The 18,440-nt window shown below is 36.3% G+C and overlaps 1 protein-coding gene across 2 annotated transcripts in view; it reads right to left on the bottom strand.

Moving 5' to 3' along the window:
- nan (transient receptor potential cation channel subfamily V member nanchung) overlaps window positions 1-17,286 on the bottom strand; it is a 39,955-nt gene extending 22,669 nt beyond the window's left edge. Inside the window, exons 1-6 of one of the 2 annotated variants that reach the window (XM_069847653.1) lie at window positions 13,747-17,286; window positions 6,967-7,145; window positions 5,723-5,810; window positions 2,833-3,009; window positions 1,100-1,289; window positions 342-495 (exon numbers count right to left, since the gene is read on the bottom strand). In XM_069847653.1, coding sequence (XP_069703754.1) covers window positions 342-495; window positions 1,100-1,289; window positions 2,833-3,009; window positions 5,723-5,810; window positions 6,967-7,145; window positions 13,747-13,837 — 879 coding nt within the window. In that variant the 5' untranslated portion in view covers window positions 13,838-17,286. The remainder of the gene's footprint in view (window positions 1-341; window positions 496-1,099; window positions 1,290-2,832; window positions 3,010-5,722; window positions 5,811-6,966; window positions 7,146-13,746) is intronic. The other variant, XM_069847652.1, reaches the window with a different exon arrangement.
- Between the last annotated feature and the right edge of the window lie 1,154 nt (window positions 17,287-18,440).

Genomic DNA, 18,440 nt, shown 5'->3' with positions numbered 1-18,440 from the left:
TAGTCTGATTTCGGAAATAAGACCGTTCGGAAAACTGGTTTCGGAAATACGTCCGGGAACGTGCATTGTAAAATAACTGGAATATGATGTTAGCCGTTCGCATCTAGCATAAATGGAAATATTGAATATGGTACTCCCTGCATTTCCATGGCATGTACAAAGCACTACTATATTATATTTTTAAGAACAGTTACGATTCTCCAAAACAGATAGTACACTCACTCCTTGATTAATGAATTACAGTAATTTCTCGCTTCTCTAATTGGTGGATATTTCCTGAAGGTTACAGTATATGTTAATACGCCGATTCACAATAATATATTACGAAATTACGTACATACCAGTTTCTCATATATAACCAACATGTGCAATACAGTATTTCCATTTGTATCCTGGTTGTCAGGATTTGCACCTCTGGCCAACATCAGTCTGTAACACTCCTCCTGTCCCAAGCAAGCAGCAAACGTCAAGGGATATTCACCCCAGTATACGTAACTGTAACAAAAAGAGGAACGAAACATAAAAAAAAAACTGATTTTATTTATACAGAATCCCCCTTTGTTAGCAGAATCTGTACCTGTGGTTAACCTCGCCAATTCTTTTTACGTACGTACGTACCCTCACTATTTACTTTTCACTGTCCTGACACATGTTGCAGTATCAACCTACCAACAGGATATTTATAGGCTTTGCTATTATCAGCAGTTTCGCGTATCCGCCGTAAGTTTCGGAAGTATCCCCCTCAGACGATCAACTCCCTGCCAGCAAGCAACGACACAGCACTTCTCATTAGACTTCTGTTGTTTGCAAGTGGTGTGTCGCTGCAATCAGTTGCACAGTTTTTGCTGTTGCGCGCAGTGTCGCAACAGTTGTTATCAGCAAGTTGTGGCAGTACTGTGTCGTTGCATGCCGTTGCGAGTTGATCGTCTGAAAGCTATGACGCTGTATAATTCAATAAATCTATAGGTTTACACAAAGTCGCCTGTAAAAAATAAAAGTTATGGAAATAGGAGAAAAACTACAGGTAATGGGTAGCAGACAGATATTTCGGACCACCAAATGCTCTGTAACTGACAATAGAACAAAAACTGGAACTCACCCTTCATAGGTGGTTTCAGGAGCAAGATTTACGTATTCATGGTCTAAGGAATCAGTACGGGATCCCTTTTGATCCTCCGGGCACATGAAATTCCCAACGCAGCGCTCGTGGAAGTCCGCTCCAGAATCTAATAAGAATTTAACCATTGCTGGATCCTCATTCACGATGGCTAGATGGAGAACACTCTCTCCTGTAACAACAGAAATTATTTTATAACCATTATAAATACTGATACAATGTTGTTGAAGTTATTTCTCCTCAGATTATATTTTTATTCGGCATTATATAGTGGTTTTCTTTCACACTGTGGCCACCGCATGGACTCCCGCTGAATCAGTTATAATATCCCCACAGCTGGAACTCCCGCCGCCCACGCATAATATTTGCGCATGTTTGTGGCACGCAACAGTATGTGATCTGGGCTTTAACTTACGTATTTAAAAATCTGTCTTCACTGATTTTAATAAGTCATTTACCTAAAATGAGACGATGATGTGATAATGATGACAATAATAATAGTAATAATAATAATAATAATAATAATAATAATAATAATAATAATAATAATAACAGTAGTAGTAGTAAGAAAAATAATTATTGGGTGGGCTCGGGGCACACGGGCCTATATAAGTTGGCGCCACTGTTCACTGCCTTCATTTTCCATACAAGCAATAATGTGTTATAAATTATAACCAGGCTTCGAGACTTTGGACCCGATACAATAAGTATACTGTGCATGCACTATAGGTTGTTGACTCGCTGCAGGTAGATGGAGATGTGTTAAGGTAACAACGTTGCTATTTAGAGTAGAGTACGGTAGTATGGGGAAACACACATATGTACATTTTGAAAGTAACTATTACACAAAAATAATGACAAAAGAATGTGAAAAGCATTTATTCTCCTGTCTTTTATAAGCATTTGTCTTTAATTGTACACAGTGGAAATAAGCAGGTAGCAATTTTAATTTCTTAATTTATCCTATTGGTCATCTTTAGGAAGTGCAGTTACAGTACCGAATTGCAATGTACTACAAGATACATTCTCAGTGTCTCAAACGTAAATCTTTTTCGGTTGTCTGCCAAAGTTTGTGCTGTAGAAAGCTGCGCTTTACGTCGCATGACGTGATAGGAGCAATTTCTGAGAGACAGTCCTTTATTCTCAGGTGACTCTATGTCCACTAATTTGCTGTTTATGTTACACAATGTTCCACATCCGTTATTTTTACATAAAACTGATTTCCACTTCTATTTTACACGTTCAGTAACAGGTGTACTTGATGTCTCATTAATTCTCCGCATCATTTTCTAAATTAATTTGAGGGCTTCCGGCATCTCTTGCTCTGACTTTTCTAACCGTGTAATAGTTTCAGACACAGTTTGCATGAAAACCAAATTATTCGTCAGAATCTTCAAATCCAGAGCGTTTCCTTTGCGTATTTGTTGGAATTCATTCTACAGTACCCCCACCCACTGTACGCTTTACCACTGTACTCAGTACGCCGTTATGCGGATTTCCCACTGAACTGCTCTATTGGGTCCGAAGTCTCGAAGCCTGATTATAACATAAGATTTATGGTCAATTAAAAAAAAACATTCAAATTTGTGATGGCAGAATTTAACCGTGGGATTACTTCAAAGGTCAATATGCATAAGGTGTCATAATTACGTCTTTGGTCTTAGTCCACGAGATTATTGATCCTATAACATATTGAAATGCTGTTAGTTAATTACCGTAGTATTCGTCGCACATGTAGATGTCGTTGATGAGCTTCGGGTAGAATCGGAGAAGCCTCTTGGCGAGATCTGCATGTATCGAAGTGGCATTCAGAAGACACAGATGCAAGCATGTCTCCCCTACAGCTCCTCTCTCCTTGAGATCCCAACACACTTCTCGACACTTACTTGGGTCTGGGGAAATAAACACCGACTGAAAATACTGCTTATTTTTTTACTTTGTTATAAAATAGTAGATCAGTTCTTTACTTAGGCCTAATAGTCATTTTTATGAGGAATTGTTTCCAGTTGGCTAAAGAACCTGGCAGAAGTGTTGCAGAAGCATCATTTAGGGATTCGGGGGCAATTCACTGCCCCCCCCCCCCGAGTTTAAGAATGGAAAAAAAGATTGAGTAGTAGGGCCTACTACTAAAAATTTGGGAATCATACTTTTAATAATGCAGGTTTGTGAGTACAAGGTGGAATATAGAAAAACACGGACATTTGTATATCTTGAAACAGATGTTTGTAATAGATTTTAAACAGTTTTTATAGAGTTTATACTGTTTTCCTTCGTGTTCTTCCATTTATCTCCATCATTCCACTGCCATTAAAAGAACAATACGGTCTATTTTATGTCATCAATTGTGCACAAATTCACATAAAATAGCATAGCCATCCGAATATTGCAAAAATTTTCTATTTAAACTTCCTACTTAGGAGAATCAGTACTTAAAAGTAATATAAATGTTGAATATATTACGGTATCGGTTTATAATAAGGCTATTAGCATATTCCTGCCTTTTATTTGAACTTTTGTAATATATTTTTACGCGTCAGTGAATTTCTTTATAAGAATGGGAGATTTACAATTATCAACCGGGAATTTTTTAAGAAACAAAGTCTAGTGTAGTCTACGAATATCCTTTTTCCAATACCTATATAGTACAGATGTACCATCTTTTATAAATCTGTACAAATATTAGCCTTTGCGGATGATATTGACATAATAGCGAGGTCAGAAAGAGATCTAATGAAAACCTTCAGAAATCTAAGAGATGCAGCTGGAAATATGGGATTAAAAATTAATGAAAACAAAACAAAATACATGGTAGTCAATAACAAAAATAATAATAAAACTTCTAAGTACATTGAGATTGATGATGCCAAATTTGAGACAGTCCAGAGCTTTGTATATCTTGGATCACTAGTTAATAGTAACAATGATATCTCAGAGGAAGTAAGTAGAAGAATACAAAGCGCCAATAGGTGTTATTATGGGCTGCAAAAACAAGTTAAATCAAGATTGCTATCTCGTGGCACAAAATGTAGACTATATAAGACCCTAATAAAACCAGTGTTGACCTATGCATCAGAGACGTGGCCTCTTAGCGAAAGGGATAAATTTAGATTGGCCGCATTCGAAAGGAAGATATTGCGAAGGATTTTTGGACCTGTAAGGGATGGTGAAACTTGGAGAATAAGATATAACAACGAATTATACCAGCTTTATGAGTCTCCCGATATAATAACATCCATTAAGATTGCTCGTCTGAGATGGGCAGGGCATGTTAAGAGAATGGATGAATGTGAAATACCTAGGAAGGTGATGGAACATGGGATTGCTGGAGGAAGAAGAGTTGGAAGGCCAAAGCTACGATGGATAGACTGTGTTATGGATGACATTAAGAGGCTTGGAGTGAAGAACTGGTGGACGGTGACTAAAGATCGAGACCGATGGAGAAGAATTCTTAAGGAAGCCGAGGCCCGATCCGGGCTGTAGCGCTATGGATGATGATGATGATATAGTACAGATGAACAACGAATCGAGAAAGCAGACTAACAGAGCCCGCAAAGCCGAAAACCCGCACAACAATGTTATATTACGTCGCATCGCTGACGTAAAGACTGCTTGTGACTGTTTCGAGACACCGAGATTAATCACTCCCGAAGTCCCGAACGTCAAGCAGCCTTGAATTGCCACAGTTGTTTATACCTGACTGAACTTTTATCTACTTTGGCAACTGTTATATATGTATAACAATCAAGTAAGTAGCCTATTTGAAATATCATCTCTACCTTTCAGTGTATAATAATTCGTTTCCCAATCTTTATTTAATTACTAGGCCCTTATTAAAAGGCTAGGAACTTTCTTTTCATATGTTTGATATCAAGTGTGCAATCTCAAGTAAAAAGATATTAACGTTATGTTTTATGTTTCTTAGAAATCCAAATTTATTTGAGAATTGTTTTTCTTTTCTATTTATATAGGCCTAACCATAGGTAATATCATATAATAGAACGAGAACATTTTGATAACTAAGCTACTGTTCTGTTTTGTCTTTTGGTCTCTTTTAAACATTTATAATGTTATTTATTTCAATGATGTATGTTATTCAAAGTTACGAGATCTTTCCACTCCGACCAAATGCTATTTCGAAGCGCACGAGAATGACGAGACGAGGCTCGAAAGAGGGATACAATCTATACTGAATTCAGAACTAAACGTAGAAATAATTCGATGTGTAATAATTAATCTTAAGAATTAGACTTCATATGAATTTCACAGACTCATTTACCACTTTATTTTGCGTAATACAAAAAATAAAAAAAATCTTATGTTTCTCGTAGTGAATCATCATTGTGTGCTTTTACTCTCAAATGAAGATCCAATAAGTTTTACTAATACAATATAGGCCTAATTATATCTCTTGTATAGGCCTATAATTCCCGCATAAATTAATTCGTTCATACTGAATATGAACAAAATTGGTTCGTATTACTGAATATGAACAAAATTGGAACAATAATTTTGGAGAAATCGCTGTACACAAGCATACCGACATGTACTGACAACAAATAATTTTTTATAACTATGTTTCTTGCGACTGACATGGCCCTTGATTACCAGTTTTGTCACCTTCGTCAATGAGTGTTGGTAGACTTGTGTCAATGTCGTAGTCATCAGGGTTCTCCATTGCTCTGAGAACAGGCAACTGCGAAAACAAGAAGAAACAATTATTTAATTACTAGTTCTGAGCACGCAATAGAATAATTACACACTTATCAACGTTATAATCACTCTTTTCATTTATGTATTAACAATATCATAACACTTGATATTGTAGACAATATTTATGGCATACATCTAGCAATTATTTCGGAACATAAATCAAGAGAAGGCCTATGGGAATGCTTAAATAAAAATTAATTTCCGACTACAAATAATTATTTAATTATAATTAATAATAACAACAAGCGTTTAATATAAATACTGAATTTCAAGTGATAAATATTATTTATTTTAATACATAATTCTATTCTATTACTATCAAGAATGAAGAAAAATAAGAACCTCTGTTAATCCAAATGAGAATTAAAAATACCAATTTGGGTTGCATTCAAATGAAACAATATTTAATACGAGGGTGGATCGGAAAGTAATAAATAACACACAATAATTTTTTTTTCTGCGTTGGTATTGCGGCTGGGATATTGACATTTCACCGAGGTAAAGTTCGCAGTTGGATCCGCCAGTCGTTCAAAATTTCCGCCTCAATGCCTGTGACATTCCGCTGGGTTGCAGCTATTACCGGCCGTCCGGACTTGGCGAAACACAAAGGTTCTCACGGCCGTCTGAGAAGAATGCGCACCACCTGGAGATGTTGCTACGGTCCATACAGCCTTACCCGTACACGCCACACATGTACCTGCGAATTTCACTTGGGTTATGTCCTTTAGTTCACAAAAATCGCACAACACTTCGCTGCTCTTCACAAGTTAACGATAGCAACATGCGTGCCATCTTTGTTGCGTAGTTCTCGCTTCTCTCGCTAGAGCTACACATGCAAAACAAATTGTGTCTGTAGTGAAAACTTCAAACTATATCTCGGTGTCAACATCACAGTCGCAATACTGACACAGAAAAAATTATTGTGCGTTGCTTTCCGATCCACCCTCGTATCATATGGATATGTACGGAGAATATAAAACTTCAAATTGTCAAACAGTACGTTAAATTAGTGTCCAAATGAAAGACAGGAGGAGAAGAACTGAAGAGAATAATAATTTTAAAATACATAAAAGCAATGAAAAATGAAAATTAATATCACAAATCCTGTTAGTATCAGCATGCACTCCAATATTACTCACCATCTTGTGTCGAGGGCGTTCTTTATTCCTCAGCAGCACGAGGCGTGATATAGGAATCATGCGGCCTTGCCCCTTGTTGTACAGATAGGGCTCCACTTTCGTTTTGATGGCGTGGTCCAGCTCTGCATACTGCTTCGTTTGGGCCGCGCGCTTCATCATATCCACCAGTAAACCGCCACCTGCTCGATGTGGATTCTCTGTGTTACAATCTTTTATTTTCCAAAATTTGTTGAATTAGTTTAATAAATAACTGAAACCACTAACATGTGAAGAAGATTGTAACTATTATGGGATTTTAGATTTCTAAGATGAAATCAGAGACCAAACCATTTTCTTGTGAGGCATTTAAATGTCATACCTTAAATGTGTGTTTGTAATGTATACCCACTTCATTTTGCGTGATTCGGGTTCCGCATACTGCGGATAGATAGTAGGACTGTGATCCATCTTCAAGTTGCACACCACTTCGGCGGGCCATGTTTTGCATGATGTGTATCTGTGAAGAGTTATGTCGTGTACTAGGATGAGTGTCCGTGTAAGTGTAGTGTAGGGAATGGGTGAGGATGATGATGATGGCGAGGAAGGGAACAGGGGAAACCCGGTGCCGGCACGTAGCCTACTCCTATCGAATAGTATCAAGGGGGCCGCCTGACTTAACGTCCCCATCCGACGGACGAATCACTGTCAACAGTGACCTATGCCTTCTCGTCATATGCACTGCGGAGAGATTTGGGATTTAACCCAGGCATATTGGTGCATAATTTAGTGATTAGAAGTTGTGCACCGCCAGATCTCCAAATACCGAGGTAGAAATTTTACATGAACATTTCTGACCCCGACGGGAATTGAACCCGGGCCGGCTAGTCTAGAGGCAGATGTGCTACCACAGAGCTAAGTCGGCTGACATACTTTAAATGTTACCGGTACTGTTTAACATTCGTCTTTGACAACCTCACCTATTTGAGGAAGATTAAATATTATTATTATTATTATTATTATTATTATTATTATTATTATTATTACTACTACTACTACTACTACTACTACTACTACTACTACTACTACTACTACTACTACTAGTACTACTACTACTACTACTACTACTACACAGTCTGATCAATTTATCGCTTTCCCATATTAAGCAATTGACACTACTTACCATGAATAATAAATGAACGAACAGACTAACGAATGAAACAAGGGAGAGAAACAATTGAAAGATATGCGATCGCGCGTTTGAAAGGAAAAATGGAACTGAGAGGAAGTATTTATGCGAGCTCCAAGCCAATTGGTCATTTGTCTCACTCCGATTTTCGCCATTCCGTTTCAATGAATAGATCATTTTGAGCCGAAAATGGATGTAACCTAATAGTTACTACATGAGGAGGAGAAATATTTCAAGCACAACTGAACAGCAGCAGGACAGAATTGCCGAAGATATTAAAAATCTGGATAGAGAGAGAGAGAGGAGAGAGGGACACCGGAGTCCTCACTAGATAAGGGATGCGAGCCCTTGCGCTGTGCGAGTGACACTCGAGTAAGCTCGCTCTGAAATACTCAACGGGATACGCGAAAACTCAGGCTTCGATTTTCAGAAGGCTTTCATTTAGAAAAGACCAAAATTTATGTGGGGAAGATATAGGCCCGTGGCCATCTCTTTCAAGGCTCATTCTGAAATTTGATTTACCTAAGACCTCGAAATGAATATTTTCGTGGACACGGTAGAATTAATGATCAATGAGATGACACCAAGTATTATCATGCTATCATCATCATCATCATCATCATCATCATCATCATCATCATCATCATCATCATCATCATCATCCTATAGCTCTACGGCTCTTTTTGTTTAGCTTCGGCTTCCTTTGTGATAGATGCCCATATGTCTCGATCCAAAGCCTTGTTTCTGCACCTTCTTACTCCCAGCTTCTCAAATCATTTTCCACATCATCACTCCATCTAAGCCTGGGTCTTCCTTTCTTTCTACTGCCTCCCATCTTTCCTTCTAAAATCTTCTTCACCACTCTATCCTGGCTCATTCTTTGTACATGTCCAATCCATCTCAATCTTCTTGATCTTATTGTTGCCACAATGTCTGGTGTAATATATTTGTTCATAATTTCAGAGTTTGTACGAATTCTCCATATGCCATTTTCATATATTGGACCGTAAATTCTTCAAAGTATTTTCCTTTCCCAAGTCATTAGTTGCTTTTTTGACTTTTCTGTTAAAGTCCATGACGCTGATCCATATGTTACAATAGGTTTTATAATTGTTTTATATAATCTTTCTTTTAACATCTGTGACAAATATCTTTTCCTAAACAGATGTGCCAGTGCTTTATAGCATTTATTTCCTTGATTAATTCTTGCTTTAATCTCTATCTCGATCTCATTTTGTTCTGTTATTAGAGTGCCCAGATATTTAAAACTCTCAACCCTTATTATCGTGCTATATTTACAGTAAATAAGATTGAAATATTCATATATTGGTACGCATAAAATAATATAAAAATGTACGACACACCTTCGAAAATTTTAATCCCTTTTTCAAATTCACATAGTGACTGAATAAAATGCATACACCTTTTATAATTTTTTTTGTATTTTTTTTCAAAATAAGCTTGAGCTGTGCAAGTGACAAAATAATAATTTGGTATTAATTATATATATATATATATATATATATATATATATATATATATAGAGCCATTAATCATTATGCAAAATAACTATATGACTATATTTTGTCACAAATTTTGGTCACGCGAGCTCAATTACAAGGGCCGTCCAGAAAGTAAGCTCCCCTGGAGCCGTTTACAGAAAGAAAACACAATTTCATGGAAAGATTTACTGGAACAAATATAGCAATTGTTTAGCTATTTTTCAACATATTCCCCACCGGAATTGAGACATTTGCCATACCATGGGATCAACTTTTGTATACCTGTGTCGTAGAAGTTTGCCACCTGGAATCGGAGCCAGTGTGTGGCAGCCGTCTGCACTCTGTTGATCCCACGGTATGACAAATGTCTCATTTCCGGTGAGGAATAATGCTGAAAAATAGCTCAACAACTGCTGTATCTGTTCCAATAAACCTTTCCATGAAATTGTGTTTCATTTTTGTAAACGGTCCCACGGAAGCTTACTTTCTGGACGGCCTCGTAATTGCGCTCGAGTGGCCAAAATTTGTACAAGCACTTGTTTTGGCATTATTAACATGGTGGATGAAAAAAATCAACTTTTTTATCTGCCCCCATGAGACTGTTTGCCTGTTAGCTATAGCGCCTTATTATTAGAGTAACACGTAACTTGCAATTTCATGTGATATGGAATGGAGAGAACACAAGTCAATATTGGTCTACCTTCATTGCGTGAGCATCTTCCGATCTCATCGCTATTTGTGTGTACATGTATTCGTAAACAAGCATTTCACTATAGTTATCCATTACGAAACACCAAACATTGATATAGGCCCAATGTATAACGAATGTTTGCTAACGACTCCATTTGAAGTGCATGTTAATTTGTATGTGCTAGAATTGATCATATTTATGGCTCACTTGTGGAACGCTATAATTATAACAATTCACACATTGTAACACAGACATACGGTACCCTTATTTTGTCAAATGGCGTGTTACACCTCAATAAATTACAAGGGAACAGTGAATTCTTTAATTATTTCTGTTTAGAACTTTAATTTGGCAGTGAGATGCATATAACACGCAACAAGCGTTCACTTTCTGAGGTAGGAGAAATACTGTAAATTAACCTCGCGACGATGCGAATACGTAATAATTAATAAACTAAAAATAAAGACAGCACGTTTCTTTATTATACTGATAAATAGGAGGATTGTTTTTAAGCATCGTATTAAAATAATATTGTAGATGCGGATATAGGCTACTAATTGAATGGTTATAGCATCAGCTTTTCATGCCGGAGTCTCGAATTCAAATTCCAACGAAACCAAAGCAATTTGTGTTGATGAAGCATAGGGTTTCCAACCTCGAGCGAATGTATCTTGTAATCCGGTGAATTGAATTGTGAAGAAATGTATTTTATGTAAGTGTATTTTTTTCTTTTCTCCTCACACACAAATTATTATTTTATATTATTAAAACTTGTACAGTATAATGTAAATTGAAACATGTAATGCTAGGCAATTATTTTTTGTATGTTGAGTCATTCCATATAAAATTTTAAGAATATGCCAGCGATGTCATGAATTTTGTTGGCCTTTTAATATAATAATGTTATTATGAAAGTAAATTAAACTGCCAACTATGACCCCCATATCATTAATATTTTACTCATACGGATGACTGACAAATGGGTGGCAGTTACGTGTTATCCATTATTTAAAATATTCTAGACACCCTATATGAAGTATAATCGAAACTAAACAGACGCCATTGTAAACCTGAATAACCATATTTTAATATCTTAAAGACTGATCCGAATAATATTAAGGCATGCTCATGAAAACACTTAATTGAAAAAAAGAAATAGTTTTATATTCGAATGCAACAAATTAAATTCATGCGAATTTCATTCCTATTAAAGAAAATCTTATTTATAATCCATCTCCCAAGTTTTATGACTTTATCTCAAAAAACCTGTGAATAATTAAATTAATGAAATTATTAATTTTTGTTCCGAGGCCGGTTGAAAATCGCTTGCTATGTGTGGCGGTCGTAGCGTTCGCGAGACTTCATAATGATGAGTAATCTCTAACGTCCGTGTCCCTGTCCTTGATCGCGCAACATTCTGTACGACGTGAGAGCCTACCTGCTGAGCTCCTTTGTTCCGGTGAGTTATTTTTATTAAAAACTGAAATTATATTTAAGTCATTATTCTGAAATTTTCACAGTGGAATCAATATACCCTACATAATTAAACTCATGTTTTTTTCGTCTGTAAAAATGAATTGTATTTTGTATTCTGTATTTTTTTAAATTATTTTACGGTGGGTAACTATTTAAAAAATTATATATATTTTTTTCATTTTGTGGGCATTTATAAACAAGGCTCTCCTTTTTCGAATTGCATTGAAATCATTTTTCAATCTTTCTTTACATAGTAAGAAAACTTCAATGAATGAAACCGTGTTCTTTGTTAAACCAATATTTTAAATTATGATTTCTGCCAAACTATGAAAAATATAAATATAGTATTTCTTGAAATTCATATTTAGAACATACAAAATAACCTACTACAATATTTTTAACTTTTGAGACATCATGGTTCAAAAACATACTTTTTGCATGGAATGACCCTGTGAACGTGAACATTTACTTTGTGTCCTACTGTGACTTAATGCTTACATGTTGAGGAAAGGAGTAACTGCACTCTTAATCTCCCATTCCCCTCGATCTACACAACACAGTGGTCCGTGCGTTCGTAACTTAATGCTTTCAGTACCCTGCGCCTCGATCTGTTCATAACATTACACAAGAACTGGATCTAGTGTTCAATATATTGAAGCGTTGCGAAGCTTGTCTGTGAAGAGATGGACATCTTTTCGAACATGTTATGTGTAATTTAAGGACAATTAAGCACTGCGATAGCATTTAATTGGACTCTTAATTTTATTGTAACATTGAAAAGCATGTTTGACAGTAAAATTGAGTATGAAGTATAGTATACTATACTCTCAGGACTCAGGAGGATAATCCTGAACATATACGTTTTCATTTTCAAAATAAAAGTCAGTGCTTTGTGATAATCGGTATAGCTTTATGTTGCTCATTTTAAGCTTCACTTTCATGGTTTAATTTAGCCCTGGGAATAAAGGGGGAGGGAAATGAAAAGGAGATACCCCCACTCATGTCCTTTTCGCTTACACCGCTTTAGAAACAAACACATAGTAAGGCAGTGTGTATCAGTGGTGGATTTTTAGGCGAACAGTGAGATCCGAAAGTTATGATACCTGCCTTATACAATCCGTCACTCAGCAATATTAGCCTGCCTGTCCGAAACATAACTGTCTACTCTGGGGAATGTGAAGTGAGGAATTAAGGGCTAGTCTGTAGTGACTCGATTGAGTTTTTAATGCCCAGGCCTGGTTTAGTGCAACAGTTCTTCACTCATCGTCTTGGCTACTGAAAACTTTGGGTGAGCACTTACACTGTACAGTAGTGGCAAAAAAACCGGACCGACCCTTGTAGCTGATTTCAGAGCCTTGTTCACTCCAGAGCACGATAGATTGGTAACTAAGACTTTCGTGGTTCGAATCCTGCCTGGGAAGGAAACTTTGTTTTGTTTCTTATTCAAATTTATTCCCAATACTTTTCGATTGCAGGGATATTTTACTACTTAATGAATTTATTATTCCCAGAACATGAATTTTACCAGCACTCGAAAAGTATTGGGAATAAATCTGAAGAATAAGGAACAAAAAAAAGTTTCCTTTCCAGGCAAGATTCGAACCACGAAAGTCTTAGTTACCAGTCTATCGTGCTTTGGAGTGAACAAGGCTCTGAAATCAGCTACAAGGATCGGTCCGGTTTTTTTTGCCACTGCTGTACATTCAGTTCAGATTTTTTAAAGTAAATATTTTCTAATCTTCGAAACAATATTTCTTACGTTTTAAGCATAAAAAATATGTATTTTCCATTTTTATAGCACTTAAAAATCCTACTTATGAATAACATTGGTGCAAAACGCTAAAAAGGGCACGACGAATTTGGCGAGAGGATTTATTATTGGGATGATGATGATGATGATGATGATGATGATGATGATGATGATGATGATGATGTGCATCACTTACCCTTGAGGTCGACAAGTCTGTACATGCTCTGTGCACATGTTCCCGCTTGCTTCTTAACTCCGCTGGTCACGTTACTCTCCGCATTACCCATGATGCACTACAATTTTCTTAAAAACAAAAAATCACTGAAAGACGCAGCTTAAACAACGGTTAGTAAAATGTATGTGATTAAATCTGGAACATATTCATAGAAGTACACGCCTATTATTAAATGTCTGTTTTTCAAAACGTCTTCAAATAGGTTATGTTCTTTACACAACATCCAAATTTAATGTCTCTAATAAAAGTGAAAGTGGAAGTGCTTGGTTATTTGAACAGGATACGTGTTTCTACAAATTGTATGACATATAGAACCTGAAGCAGTGGTCGGCAAAGATTACGTCATATAAAATGCAACCCCCAGTACACAGCAGAGAGAAGGCAGGAGGGGGAGGGCATCCAAATTTCTTTACGTTGAATGAACAAATAATAGTTAAGGGGAGGGAGATCATGCCTCACCCCTCCGCCCTGCTTGTGTAATTAAGGGGTTGACTTGCGAGTCAAGAAATGCCGGCCACTACTTTAAAGAACCTACTTCATACTCGTATACTGAGGGGACATTCTCAACACGTAAGATTTTGTAGGTCCGTCCAATAACCGTAATGAGAAATTCTAATCAAATTCTATTATTTTAAAGTAAAATTCGTAACGGTTCTTCAGGTCACGGACATTATAAATCTTGTTCTAAGATATTTTATAATACAGAAACTCATACGAATAAAAGTATGCACCATATTTAGCATAGCCATACCCTAACTTTACATATAAACACATATGAGCTTTCAAGTTAATTTTTAATGTAAATAATTGTAAAAATTGTTCTCTAATCCCTCGTTTGTATATGTTAGTCATAAGAGACTTCTGTGCTCGGTATGCAATGAAATAGACCAGTGATTCCTTAGTAAAAATAGTCCATAAAATGTCAAAAAAACGAGATAAATTTAATATTACTGACTTCTATTATACGTGAACAAAATATAACGCATTGAGCAGTTATTAAACCTAAATATGAGCGAGAAGTCATGCGTCTTTTATTCAATCTTAGTCTCTTCCGTTTCAATGTTTGGTGATTTTATCTAAAATCTGAGTCAATAACCAGGCGATATGTAGGCCTATGCTTGTTCTTCATATAACAAAAAGTTGTAAGTCAAATATATTTTTTCACCAACATTACGGGGAAAAGAAGAAAATTAAATGCAATAACAATTTTCACCTAAATTATTATAATAAAGAAATTCGAAACGTAAGTTTTAATAATTTCGTGCTGGAAAGTGATCTTTGGAGTTAGTCACAATTTTTCGTCAGTGAAGTCCAGAATGTATCCAGTGTTAGGATATTAGTGAGCTTGTCCATGACAGTAATTTTTGAATCACTGCCTCAATCTGATCTTGAACATAAATACATAGGCCTACACCTTAGTACCTAGAACGGTAATGTCAACTGATGCCCATAGGAGCAAGCGCGCGCTTTAGAGCCCAGGAGAGCCTGAGCGCTTTACAGCGGAAAGGAAAGAGACAGACGAAAGAGTTAGTATATGCCGCTTGGTCGAGCTATGTACAGGGATGGCCAGCACTGATTCAATGGATAAAGGGAAGAGAACTTATTAAAACTGTATCCATGTTAATTTTTAGATTTGTCTGAGAAGTATAAGTGCATTATAAGAATGCAAGTTTTAATTTTAATGTTCATTTTTCACGAGTTTGCTTTTTTATTCAAAAGGAATATTTTCTCAACTATTCTACAGAAAAGTGAAATTTTCAGATATGTTTGTTTAGTAGCCTTACAGATACTAAAACAATGTTTTCGTAAATCTAATATATCGTAAATACGTATTACTGAAGATAGTGTATTAAAAGTTTGAAAATATTCGGATGAAAAATGTTTGTAAGGAAATGAATTAACAAAGCAAATACTGTTACATCACAAACAAAAGATATGTCCTATGTGTTGGTAAAACGTCAGGTCTATAGCTTCAGCAGATTTCGAGATAATTTTTAATATTATGATAACAGAAAGTTGCGCAGCAATATCACCTAAAAGCATAATGCGATAAGAGTTTTATTATGTAATATTAGTTACAGTTAAAACATATACCTAGACGACTTTGTTTTGTATTATAATATTGTTTTGATTACTTTTATAAGGCTAAAGATACCATCAATATCAATTTCGACTTATCATGTCATATTCAGTGTCTTTCTTTCGGATAACACTTTCTTTATGAATGATGTGTTTAATTCACTTAGTAAGTATAGTTGTAGTTATTATGTAATTTGTGTGAATATTCCTTCTTTACTCTTTATTATGTTATTAACGTTTGAAACACAACTGCAATATTAGGCTAGAACTAGGTGTTAGTACTTTTGTTTTACAGACAATATAGAAAATAACAAACAGAAAGAAGTCATATAAAAATAACGACATAAAATTTAACGTTCCGTTTGAAGTTTGTGTACCACTGATTTCTTAATCCAACAGGCTGCTTATTCCTCCTAGCATACCTAGCGCTTAATGCCCGCGCACGACGTCAAGGTCAGAAAAATGCGCTTGCTTTGACATCACTGACCTAGAAGATCAATGTCGAGATCATTGAAACATGCGAAAAAAACCTGCTGAGTAAGCTACCATACACAAACTCGCAGATTTGTTCACATAATCACATAGACTTTTTTATCTACCTGAAGAAAAAAATTTTCACCACGTAGCTCAAAAATATCACTTCAGTATTTTCTTCTTGAGACATGCCTAACGTAAGAATACTCTTTTGATTACCGAAAACTATTTCAATATGAAGATTACAGGAAAAGCTCACATACGTCGAACCTATCTAAACATATTATTTCACCTACAGAGCTATTATTAAACATTTCAGATTTTAAATAGCATGAAAACCGATTTCTTGTCACGAATCATTGGTTAATTGGACATCCAGGGGACTAACAATTGGGAATCGCTGCAAAAAATTATGGTTTATTTTACGACGCTCGCAACGGCCGAGGTTATAATTATCAGCGTAGCTGGTGTGCCGGAATTTTGCCCCGTAGGAGTTCTTTTACATGCCAGTAAATCTACTGACATGAGCCTGTCGCACAATTAAATGCCATCGACCTGGGCCGTGATCGAACCTGCAACCCCGAGCACAGAAGGCCAGCGTCACTGCAAAAGACTGAACGTTATACGATCTATGAGTCACGAACTACGTACATGATTAAAGACGGGCATAAATTATTATCAACTAAATCAGAATCATAACAAAACTTTCCTTAAACTCTTTCAACAAATGCTTTTTTTTTAAACAATCCCCGACCAACGAGCAATGTCCCCATATTTCCTTTCCTCTTCGAAATTCACAATTTTAACTGCGCCCTTTCAATAATATTTCATCGTCAATTACACTTCGTGTAACAGAAATATGAGCTACGAACTCTATTTTCCTTCACGGCACCTATTTCCTTGAGAGTGGTCCGCTCGAAGCACTCGCACTATTGAGAAGTCACAGGGTGTCGGATCGCAGCAGCAACTGAGAGCTTTGCACGTTGTATTTCTCTCCCCCACCTCACACAAGCTAACAGGTGATGGCACGGCCTGGCACGGTGACCTCTGACAGCTATGTTCGATCTATGAAACAAAGACAGCTTTCCCCGATGCGTCAGGTGGAGTGTTCTGGGGCAAGAGCGGCTTTGTTGGGGTCACAGAGTAAACATAATGTCTTTATTTGGATTTATGAAATTCATCAGAGGGTAGCCAGTGAATATGTCAGTCAGCAAACAAGTCAGTTGCTCAATTGGTCTCAAGCCATCGCTTGTTAAGTCTTAAGGCTGGTTCACAATAAACCGGAAACGAGAATCGGAACGAAAACGAAAACGGTAAAATTGTTAAAATGTATATATTTAAATGTGAGTATTCACAATTAACGAAAAGCTTGCCGGAGCCCGAGATCGGGAACGGAGAGTTGGCCAAGTTTCAACTTCGGCGGTCACGTTTCCGATCACAGCCCACTAGATTCATTCTATTGCCATCTAAAAGCTATTTTGTCGTATATTTTGTAGCAAGAAGACCGTGACATAACATATGCATTATTTTGTTCTGTGCTGTGCATCATGGCGCAAGTTTTATTTGATGAGATTCTAATATTGAAATCCTCACATTTACGATAAGCGGCGTGCCTAGTATAAAGATGAGAAAATGAAGGAGAATACGTGGCTTTGAACACCGATCGGAAACGAATCATATTTTATTACTGTATTGGTTATACTATTACACACTACATATTCAAGTTTCAATTTAATTAACTACTGTTGTGTTCATTTTTGTTCTATTACAAATGTTTCTTCTCTAATTATTTTACGTTATGGTAGACTTAAAATAGGTTGTGATAATAAAGATGCGTGGGCATATTTATAGTACCGTACCTAATGAAATGTTTCAGTTGAAATTTCGAAGTTGGTTAATTTGTGTTTATGTTGGCTGCCTTGTACTGATGAGAGAACGCCATTGGTCAATTATACACAAATAACATCGGAATGCGTAATATCGACTTTACATATCGTTATTGACATACATATCGATATGCATAGTCGTCTACATTCTCGGTTTATTGTGAATAAAAAATTTTCATATTCATTTCCTCTGCTTCTCGTTTTCATTCTGGTTCT

This window comes from Periplaneta americana, chromosome 15 (genome assembly GCF_040183065.1).
Source record: "Periplaneta americana isolate PAMFEO1 chromosome 15, P.americana_PAMFEO1_priV1, whole genome shotgun sequence".
Taxonomy (NCBI): domain Eukaryota; kingdom Metazoa; phylum Arthropoda; class Insecta; order Blattodea; family Blattidae; genus Periplaneta; species Periplaneta americana.
Note: the sequence above shows the minus strand (reverse complement) of the source record. Positions and strands in the feature narration are given on the sequence as shown.